The sequence below is a fragment of the Oreochromis niloticus genome, linkage group LG22 (genome assembly GCF_001858045.2).
Source record: "Oreochromis niloticus isolate F11D_XX linkage group LG22, O_niloticus_UMD_NMBU, whole genome shotgun sequence".
NCBI classification, from domain to species: domain Eukaryota; kingdom Metazoa; phylum Chordata; class Actinopteri; order Cichliformes; family Cichlidae; genus Oreochromis; species Oreochromis niloticus.
The window spans coordinates 22,240,124-22,251,714 of NC_031985.2; the positions used below are offsets into that span (position 1 = coordinate 22,240,124).

Below are 11,591 nucleotides of genomic sequence, written 5' to 3' on the forward strand. Positions count from 1 at the left end.
ATACAGTGTATATTGACTCGTGACCAGTCACCACGATGCAAAGCATGATGGGAAAATTGCTTTATATGTGACCGGGCTTCTGAATAGTCTCTTTATTTTGATACCAGATGAAAAATACCACCATGGTGCAGTCCTAACGCAAGCAGCCATACACCACGATCACGCCAGTAGTATGAAAGTGTGAAAGTTGACACTTTACTCCTGATAAAATGAGCAAATACCAGAATAAAAAGGGGATAAGACAGACTATTCAGACTTTGTAATAAGTTTTGTAACTCACATTTAAATCTGCACTCAGAAAGTAATATATCGTCTTTTGACCTTACAACATGTTTTCCAAGACTCGCAAAGGCCTGAAACACCCACACAGGTGTACTGTAGGGGACACTGACATCTGATCTGCCCCACCACCCGTCCGTTAGCACGGGGAGTGAGAAGCATACGTTAAGTGTTTATGGGACCGATAACTGTGAAAAATAATCTTCTACAGCTGCTGATAAAATCCTGTTTGTTTTATTTAAGCCTAGCTGCTGAAAAGCATCCCCTGTTATTATTTTCAGATGCTTGTGTAGCTAGCCTGCTCGTTCAAAACAAATTTATGACTTCAGACATGCCAGGTCTTATTTTGCAGTGACCCCGGTTCCTTTTAAGGACACGGTGTACTCTACTACAGAGGTGTGACCTCCTGACATTTTCCCCATGAGATGCAACTGAAACCCAAGTGGCCCACATGTCATCAGCGTGCCAATCACAGCACACCTGACTCATCAAACCCCAGCTTAGAAGTAGCATTTAGCGGTTCGAGTGTAAATATACACATACAAATAGGAGCACCTTAAACCTCGTCACCCTGCTCAGCTCCTCACCTGGCGCTTCATGTGTCTGCTTTCATAAGTGATGGGGTTGTTTTTGTTTGTTTGTTTGTTTTCTTATGCTCTTATTTAGACAACAACAAGCTCTCTAAAAAAGGAAACATCCAAAATGTCCTGATATATGAATGAATTTTAAGAAATCAAACAGAGACACGTTTGTTTTTACCATCTAAACACATAAAACAACTCTGCGGTTCAGGCTGTTTTTAAACCAGAACTTTTGAACTTTTTAGTGTTTGGTTCATTCGCTTCGTTTTTATTCCACCTTTGTTTTCAGGGGGGCAGCGGGACAGATGGCAGGCTGTCAGATATGGGCGACGGCGGGCGTATGGCTCTGGACAATAAAACGTCCCTTCTCAACACCCCCCTGCTCTCCTCCAGCCCCCGAGTATCCCGCGAATACTTGTCCGACTCTCCCTTCAAACACAGCCGCAAAGACACCAGCCTGGACGACTCGGAGCTTCTCACCGACGGTACACAAAAGCATTCTGGCGGAAAAGGACAAATAACGACCTCGAGATATCGCTAACATGGGTTATTTTCTGTCGCCTGTCTCCTCACAGATAGCAGCCTGGATCAGTCGGAGCTGGTGGCCGAGCTCCTCAAGGAGTTATCCAATCACAACGAGCGCATAGAAGAGAGGAAGGCAGCGCTGTGTGAGCTGCAGAAGCTGATACGCGAAAACACCCTGCAGGTGTGGGACGAACACTTCAAGACCATCCTGCTGCTCCTGCTCGAGACGATGGGCGACAGAGAGGTACACAAACACTCATTTCAAATGTGCAACAACCAAATGAAAGGGGAGGGGAGAAAAAAAAACACTAAAGTCGTTCCCTTTCATCTTAAATCCTCTCTCAGCATGTGATCCGAACGCTGGCTCTGCGGGTGCTGAGGGAGATTCTCAGCAAGCAGCCCTGGAGGTTTAAGAACTACGCAGAGCTCACCATCATGAAGGCCCTGGAGGCCCATAAAGACCCTCACAAAGAGGTGCGTTTATCCACACCCACACTAATCTGCTCACTGAGAAGCTGATTTTATCACAAAGCATTAACAGACTATGAAGCGGTGATGCAGAACACTCCTTTATTTTATTTATGGATCATCAAAGCTGGAAAAAAGCTCCGTGATTATCACTTGGTCATATTGTATAGTCATATTTCTCTGCTTTTCTGTAGGTGGTTCGAGCAGCTGAGGAGACGGCAGCCATGTTGGCGTTGTCCATCAGTCCGGACCAGTGTATCAAGGTGTTGTGTCCCATTATCCAGTCAGCTGATTACCCCATCAACCTGGCTGCCATCAAGATGCAGACCAAAGTGGTGGAGAGGATTCCCCGCGAAGGCCTGATCAGCCTGCTGCCCGAGATTGTACCAGGACTCATACAGGTAACATGCAGCTCATATATGTAACTTTTCATTTGGATGATGAAAGTATCAGCCGTGCAGTATCGTAGTTGTCTGTTATCTGCTTTATCACACACAACCTTCGCATTCGTCCATAAATACGATTGTTATGCAGAACTGCAGATCTGTAAATTGCGTTCTTCTGTCTGAACAGGGTTACGACAACTCTGAGAGCAGCGTGAGGAAAGCCTGTGTGTTCTGCCTGGTGGCCATCTATTCAGTGATAGGAGAGGACCTCAAACCGCACCTCAGCCAACTCTCCAGCAGCAAGGTATGTTGAATTCATCGTAAACCAGCTGGCTAAAGATGTGTAGTTTCTCATCCTGGTCACCAGGATCTTTCTGTTATTTTAATTTTTGTACAGCTGATTTTTGGCATGGTCTGCAACTTTTAAGGAATTGACATATTACTTTTATTTTTATTGCACAAAATGACAAGAGTGCAATGATAAAGTGCAAACTGCATTGAGTACAGAAACAACCACAATATACTGCTTAATAACTTCGTCTGCACAGACAGCAGCTAGCACAAAGCTAGCCAAGAACTTGGAGTGATTTTAAAGCTGAGTGAAGGCCGACCTGAGCCCAGCAGGCAGGCCCTGTAACACAGGCAATGATATGCAGTCAAGCTTGCAGCCTCTGTTTTTGAAGTGTAATCACTGTGGCGATCACTTTGAAGTCTCTTGGCGCTAGTTTTCGTCTTGTATTTATATGTAAAAACTAAAGAAAGATTCTGTGTGTGTGCTCATTTGTGTCAGTGTGTGACACGGTGGCCTCAGGTTTGTATAATTCAGTTAACTGGTCATTGTGTGACCGTACATTTCAGGTTATTGTGCAGGGTAACTCAAAAGTAAGATAAGTAGTATAAAAAGTTACTTTCTCTGATGACTAATTACATAATGTACTGCATCGATTTTAAGAAAAGCAATGAGTAATGTATAACATGTTACTTTTTTTTTTAGAGTAACAACTCCAGCACTGGTAAATACAGATGTAGTTTCTGGGTCTGAAAAGTGAATTCAAAGCTTTAAACCTGCATTCTTTCTGAAGGCCAGCAGAGGGCGACTCCTCTGGTTGCAAAATATACTTTAGAATTGTATACAAGTGTATAAGGAAAAATGACGCCTCTTATCAGTTCATTTGTGACCTCTGTAAATTGTTTCCTGATGTGGTTATGATCATAATCTCTGAGAGTCTTACTGGAAATAACATGAAGTGAACAGTTTACTGTTTAGAGTAAAGTAGGTGATTTAAAACATGGCTGCTGTACCAGCATGCAGTGTCCTCAACAAAAACACTCAAGTGAAGCATTCACATCAGGATACGGTCGGCCTGCTCAGATGGAGTAACTGCAATCTCGCCTTTTGGATTTTTAGCATCTCTTGGCTTGCACACATCATTTAATTCATGCTCTTTTTCTGTTTTTCTATCTGCAGCTGAAGCTGTTGAATCTGTACATCAAGCGCGCCCAGTCCGGCACCACCGGCAACGAACCCTCAACCGAGGGCCTATAGGATAAAGAGCGCCGTCCCGCAGGGCAACTACAGAACTGCAGCTATGCCCACCCAACATAAACCATCTGTTCATGAGAACACAGCATTCACAGGAGCAAACTGCATACACCGCGCGCACACACACACCGCGCACACACACACACACACACACACAGCTGTTAGGTACACACAGTCATAACACGTGCAGAGGAGAGTTGTAGTTCTACTCGCCATTTCTTAGGATCCCTTCTGACTGAACTGAACCCTCAAACTCGGATTAAACTTAAACAGACATCCAGTCACACCCTCCACAGGTTTGTCACTACTCACTCAAGGATGAAGATATTAAACGCCCGTCCTGTCCGCTCCGCTCCGTATCCACAACACAGTCCCTCTGAACAGCATCTCGAGGTCAACAGGAAGTGGTGCATCTGCATGGTTCTCATTTCCCTGGGCGGTAATATTCCTCCAACGGTGCTGTCTCCTCGTTTCCTTCTCGAACACTCATTAACTTGGGGGAGGGGGGTGCCAGGTAGACGGGAATGTAATTTTACATTGTGTCATAGTTTGGATTTCTTTTACGCAGAGAGGTTTTACTGCAGTGGTTTTTAATACCCGGAGTTTTCTCTCTCACTCAGACGTCAACACGTGTTTCAAAAAGGTGCTGATAAGCCTGAACGGTACGACCGGACCCCAGCACACACAGCACTAACGCGAGTCAAAGTGGGTCCTGCCTGCTCATAGCAAATACAGTACATACAGATTCCAAAGTTTAGGAGGCGTTATGTGCTTGGCTATGCATGAGACGAAATTTAAAAAAAGATTAATAACTTTTTATCGGGGTCTGCTGTCAGAGTGCTCTGACTGGGGTTTTAAATTAATGTGAACAGTGTCCGCCCCTTTCAGATAAATCCATGATGTCCTCCATTTCTCCCATCTCGGATCAGTTCTGGGCAACACGTGGAGAAAGATGGCTGCTTACTACATGAAGTATGACAGGACATGGCTTATTATCACATAGTGGATATGTATCTATATATGATATTAAAATGGAGTATCCAAATAACAGTGTCATTCAGGGGAGTTCCCCAGAGGGGGGTGCACGCGCGCACCTGTGCCCATCCTTGTTTTATTTTTATTTTTTTTCCCTCTCTCTCTCTCTCTCTCTCTCACACACACTTATTTTGTTTATCTCTGCTGAGAAATTTGTAGAAATGTATTATTTACAGCTCTGGACAAAAAGAAACAAGTCATGTCTCACTTTTCTCCTGTTCGTGTCTTTCTTTCCTTCCTCTTGTAACATTCTAGTTTTCACTGTTGTTTCCTCTGTGCATTTACAAAGCTGTGCTTACAATAAAATAAAGAACTTGTACAGATCACGATAAGCCCCGCCTCTTTTCATTTCTGCAGTATAATAAAGTGCCGCGGTAAGGCGGTGAGCAGAAATACAGTGCATGTGTGGGTCTGTAACTCCTCACAGGAGTGTTGTTCATGCAATTCAAGAGGATAGATCTATTAAATGCTAACTGAATGTTGCGGTTGATCTGATCCAGGATCAGTGATCAAACCTCTACAGTATCTCATAAATATTTCGTAGTCCCTTAAAGAGTCACTTCATCCCAAATTTACACTGAGTGTGACTGTGTCACAACCACTCAATTTCAGCAAGCACCTCAGTATGAAAGCATCAAAAATGCAAAATTACTTTACTGATTAATATTTAGCAGTTATTTTATTCTAAAACAATTTTATTCTGAGCTGCACAGGGTATGGGCAGAAATCTGTGCCATCAGAAACTGAATTTGAATAAGTTAAATTTGAATTTGAATTACTCGGATTGAATCTGAATTGTAACTTGAATGAAAGCTTTTGAAAACTGAATTTGAATTAGTCTAATTTGAAATTGAATTTATGGTTTGAAACTGCATTTTATCCTTTAAAAATTCAGCTCTCGAATAATTTCACATTCACTTCTCACCATTCAGTTTCAGTTCTACAATTCAATTTCAGTTCCAAAATTCAGTTTTTTGGGACTTACATCCGGTTCCGGTTCAAGCGCAGATTAATAGAACTACAGACTGATAGCGTTACTGACGGAATCTACAGCGTCTTGAGCTGAATTAAGACTTCAGAAGTCATTCGTCATGTCGAATGACCAGCGGATAAACTCTCAGGTTGGTAATAAATGTATTACATGTATAAGAACAAGCGTCATGTTAACAATTGATAGCCGTACAGTAACCTTTATGCTTATTGTAGCTGCTAGCTAAAAACGCTAATTTAGCCTAGTTTGCCCTGGATTCAGCTTTGACAAATATGATCGACTGTTTCTAGTAGAATTCCAAAGTTGTCATCTTGTACCCTGTCAGAGCCCTGTATGCTTGCAGAGACCCCTACAGTAAGGAAACATGCAAAACGCTGTCCAAACCTTTGTATTTGAGCTTTATTTATGTCTTACACAGCATCCCAACTCTTTAGCGAACTTAATAACTTTAGCTAAAGTGAATAGTTAGTCTTATTCATTAGTGCAGCGTTACTGGATCACCTCTGTTTGAAGTGATATAATATGATATACAACTATCACTGTGTTTAACTATCATAATAATTCTTAGGGTACTGAGTGCATGCTTAATTAGATTTTTTTTTTTTAAAACATACTGCTCCATTGCTATGTTTGACAGGCTGAAGTTGTCGGGTCACCTCCTAAATCGACCATCTTTTACAGGTGTTTTGTGCCAGAAATGGAGTGTCCACTGAAGACTGAAGATACTGAATCTCTACGCCGTGCCATTGATCCCTCCTGTGCCTTCATCTAGACAAGAGACATTAACTTAACCACTCTCACATGCTCTGTACCTACATCACCTTCCCTGACAGTCGTAGCTTGGCTCATCTGAGGGTGAAATTATAAGAATGTGTTATTTTGCAAAGTGCTCTCTAGGGTTCCTAAATAAAATATGGCATTGAGGTCATTTCTTTTGAATTAATCCCTTCTTCTGAAATATAAGAACCTCTCCTGGTTTAAATGGCACTTTCTGTTCCTTACTTCCTGTTCCACTCCCAACCCCAAATAGATGCTGACAAGCTGACACAGTAACATGGAAGAGGGAAAGAAGCTGGAAAGGACTACTACAAATAAACCCAATGCCTAACAATGAAAAATGTAAAATAAGAACAATAATAATAATAATAAAGATAAAAGATGAAGTAACAAGTTTTTTGTTTTTTTGTTTATTCCAAATGATCATCCAGATGTCTGTGACATGTGATGACAAACACCATAATGGAAGGCCTTAGTCATCACATGCTTAAACTCATCATATATTTTTGCATATGCTGAACAGGCAGTCAGACATGCTGTAACTGTGGGGTAGAAAACTGCATGAACACCATACGGCAGGGGTCTCAAACTCCAGTCCTCGAGGGCGCATGGAAAAGTTGCATGACACCGGCCTTCGAGGACTGGAGTTTGAGACCCCTGTCATATTCCATATGACAGGTGTGGTTGAACTGCATGAAGACTCTGAAGTTTCTCTTCTCTTCTGGCAGGACAGGAATGTCGCCTTGTCCTGTGAACCACCGTAAGGATGTACTTAGAGTAGAACTGGACTGTCACCGGCCTCAGGCTCTTCACCTTTTCAAAGACAAAGCAGTCATTTAGATAAAATATTAGATATTGTTTACCTGTAAATGCACAAAGAGAATTTAGAAATGTAATTATTGTCAAGAGTGAACAAGCACTGATAGTGTAATTTACATCTGTGGCCAAACGTTTAGAGAATGAGAAGTGTTGTTTATTTACAAAATTTGCTGTTTCAGTGATAGTTGTATATCATACTATATCACTTCAAACAGAGGTGATCCAGTAACGCTGCACTAATGAATAAGACTAACTATTCACTTTAGCTAAAGTTATTAAGTTCGCTAAAGAGTTGGGATGCTGTGTAAGACATAAATAAAGCTCAAATACAAAGGTTTGGACAGCGTTTTGCATGTTTCCTTACTGTAGGGGTCTCTGCAAGCATACAGGGCTCTGACAGGGTACAAGATGACAACTTTGGAATTCTACTAGAAACAGTCGATCATATTTGTCAAAGCTGAATCCAGGGCAAACTAGGCTAAATTAGCGTTTTTAGCTAGCAGCTACAATAAGCATAAAGGTTACTGTACGGCTATCAATTGTTAACATGACGCTTGTTCTTATACATGTAATACATTTATTACCAACCTGAGAGTTTATCCGCTGGTCATTCGACATGACGAATGACTTCTGAAGTCTTAATTCAGCTCAAGACGCTGTAGATTCCGTCAGTAACGCTATCAGTCTGTAGTTCTATTAATCTGCGCTTGAACCGGAACCGGATGTAAGTCCCAAAAAACTGAATTTTGGAACTGAAATTGAATTGTAGAACTGAAACTGAATGGTGAGAAGTGAATGTGAAATTATTCGAGAGCTGAATTTTTAAAGGATAAAATGCAGTTTCAAACCATAAATTCAATTTCAAATTAGACTAATTCAAATTCAGTTTTCAAAAGCTTTCATTCAAGTTACAATTCAGATTCAATCCGAGTAATTCAAATTCAAATTTAACTTATTCAAATTCAGTTTCTGATGGCACAGATTTCTGCCCATACACAGGTGATCGGTTTTATGTTTGTTTTGTAAGAAATTGGTGAAAATGTGCGTCAGGATTTTATCCTTGCTTTGACAAACCAATCAACACCTGGAGTTTAATTTACTGTCCAATAAAGCAGCGGGTTTTCCAGCTGTCGCTCTCCCGCAAAGAGCAGCAGCAGGTGGGAGATCGTGGACTCGTTAAGAAACATGTTAAGAAAGTGGGCTAATCCACACATGGAATAAAAGATAACATTTAAGTCTTATGCAACATAGCTATTTGTGAAACTGGTGCTATATTTCATGTATGCATCTGTTCTCTGGGCTGTAAATTTAGGAACAGCTAAAGAGAGTCCCAGATACTGTCTGACCTGTAAAACCCCCTGGCCTCGCTGCACTCATCTACAACCTGCCAAGACCCTGCAGTTCATACCGAGTCTGTCCTCAAAACAATTCCCAACTTAGGAAAACATATCAGTTACACTGTTGAAGATGGATGTGGTATACTTTAGCAATTTTGCATACTTAAACTTTGCATTTTAAATCGACTCTGGTGTTTTGCAGGTAACAACTAACTGTGGTAGTTCCCTGGCTCTGAAATCTTGACTTATTTTACAGTTTTCTGCATAAATTGGCCTTAATTTCCTAGAACAACAAGACCTTGTTATGAAAAGTGGGTGTTATTGGTCGGAAAGGAAAGGTTTATCACATAGTAACTGGATATTTCTAGACGATCAAACCCACACAATCTAATCCTTCAAATGCTCCAGATGGTCTGAAGATTGCACTTACTCATTGCGGGCATGAATGTCATGGTAATTTTTGGACTTTCCATGATTTCCCTGAACTGGGGTGCATGTAGCCTCTTGGGCACAGTACTAACCCCAAGTTGTTCTCCGATCCATCTGTCGGAGTATGAATGTGTGGGAATGTTGGATAGAAAGCATTTGAGCATGGAAAAAAGTGCCTATATGAATGAATGTGAATGAGGCATGATGTATAAGGTGCTTTGAGTGCTCAGGTAGAGTAGACAAGTGCTAAATGAGAACCAGTCTACAGGGAGTGCAGAATTATTAGGCAAATGAGTATTTTGTCCACATCATCCTCTTCATACATGTTGTCTTACTCCAAGCTGTATAGGCTCGAAAGCCTACTACCAATTAAGCATATTAGGTGATGTGCATCTCTGTAATGAGAAGGGGTGTGGTCTAATGACATCAACACCCTATATCAGGTGTGCATAATTATTAGGCAACTTCCTTTCCTTTGGCAAAATGGGTCAAAAGAAGGACTTGACAGGCTCAGAAAAGTCAAAAATAGTGAGATATCTTGCAGAGGGATGCAGCAGTCTTAAAATTGCAAAGCTTCTGAAGCGTGATCATCGAACAATCAAGCGTTTCATTCAAAATAGTCAACAGGGTCGCAAGAAGCGTGTGGAAAAACCAAGGCGCAAAATAACTGCCCATGAACTGAGAAAAGTCAAGCGTGCAGCTGCCAAGATGCCACTTGCCACCAGTTTGGCCATATTTCAGAGCTGCAACATCACTGGAGTGCCCAAAAGCACAAGGTGTGCAATACTCAGAGACATGGCCAAGGTAAGAAAGGCTGAAAGACGACCACCACTGAACAAGACACAAGCTGAAACGTCAAGACTGGGCCAAGAAATATCTCAAGACTGATTTTTCTAAGGTTTTATGGACTGATGAAATGAGAGTGAGTCTTGATGGGCCAGATGGATGGGCCCGTGGCTGGATTGGTAAAGGGCAGAGAGCTCCAGTCCGACTCAGACGCCAGCAAGGTGGAGGTGGAGTACTGGTTTGGGCTGGTATCGTCAAAGATGAGCTTGTGGGGCCTTTTCGGGTTGAGGATGGAGTCAAGCTCAACTCCCAGTCCTACTGCCAGTTTCTGGAAGACACCTTCTTCAAGCAGTGGTACAGGAAGAAGTCTGCATCCTTCAAGAAAAACATGATTTTCATGCAGGACAATGCTCCATCACATGCATCCAAGTACTCCACAGCGTGGCTGGCAAGAAAGGGTATAAAAGAAGAAAAACTAATGACATGGCCTCCTTGTTCACCTGATCTGAACCCCATTGAGAACCTGTGGTCCATCATCAAATGTGAGATTTACAAGGAGGGAAAACAGTACACGTCTCTGAACAGTGTCTGGGAGGCTGTGGTTGCTGCTGCATGCAATGTTGATGGTGAACAGATCAAAACACTGACAGAATCCATGGATGGCAGGCTTTTGAGTGTCCTTGCAAAGAAAGGTGGCTATATTGGTCGCTGATTTGTTTTTGTTTTGTTTTTGAATGTCAGAAATGTATATTTGTAAATGTGGAGATGTTATATTGGTTTCACTGGTAAAAATAAATAATTGAAATGGGTATATATTTGTTTTTTGTTAAGTTGCCTAATAATTATGCACAGTAATAGTCACCTGCACACACAGATATCCCCCTAAAATAGCTAAAACTAAAAACAAACTAAAAGCTACTTCCAAAAACATTCAGCTTTGATATTAATCAGTTTTTTGGGTTCATTGAAAACATGATTGTTGTTCAATAATAAAATTATTCCTCAAAAATACAACTTGCCTAATAATTCTGCACTCCCTGTATTTACTGTAACGGTTCTTTTTGCAGGATGAAATGATTGTTCAGCATACATCTTTAAGGACTTTAGTTAAAAAGAAATGCACAAGTTTGAGTTTATTTTGGATATTCTGTAAACCATATAAGGTGAAATGTACTCACATGTCACTAATATTTGGTGAATGTCCTTTAGTGAGTTGCACCTCAACTACACTCTCTTGGTAGGCATCAACAACCTTCTGGTGTCTGGTATAGCGTTCATTTAAATCAGTTGGTTTCTTGGTAAGGATCTGGCTTTTAGGCCTCTTTTACAAATTTTCAATAGGGTTGAGGTCAAGGCTTTGGGAAGCCTACTCCAGCAGTGTAATGTGACCCTACTTTATCTATTACTAAGCCAGTTGTCATGTGTGTTTGGGATCATTCTCCTGTTGGAACACCCAACTGTCTTGAAGTTTCAACCATCTAGATGTTGATTTGAGGTCAAGTTCTAGCTAATTTATCCAGTGTACCATTGGCAACAAAACAGCCCCAGAGCATGGTGCTACCACCATGATGCTTGACAATTGGTAGTGTTCTTAGGTGTAAAAGCCTCACCTTTATTCCTCCAAGTGCACCTGGT

At 41.4% G+C, this 11,591-nt stretch overlaps 1 protein-coding gene across 36 annotated transcripts in view; it reads left to right on the forward strand.

Annotated features, from left to right (window-relative positions):
• The window catches only part of clasp2 (cytoplasmic linker associated protein 2), a 60,693-nt gene extending 55,547 nt beyond the window's left edge, over window positions 1-5,146 (forward strand). For all 36 annotated transcript variants that reach the window (XM_005478584.4, XM_005478583.4, XM_005478589.4 and 33 more), the window contains 6 exons: window positions 1,150-1,345; window positions 1,436-1,629; window positions 1,731-1,859; window positions 2,048-2,254; window positions 2,427-2,543; window positions 3,708-5,146. In XM_005478584.4, the coding sequence (XP_005478641.1) occupies window positions 1,150-1,345; window positions 1,436-1,629; window positions 1,731-1,859; window positions 2,048-2,254; window positions 2,427-2,543; window positions 3,708-3,785 (921 nt within the window). In that variant the 3' untranslated portion in view covers window positions 3,786-5,146. The remainder of the gene's footprint in view (window positions 1-1,149; window positions 1,346-1,435; window positions 1,630-1,730; window positions 1,860-2,047; window positions 2,255-2,426; window positions 2,544-3,707) is intronic.
• Window positions 5,147-11,591: the final 6,445 nt, after the last annotated feature.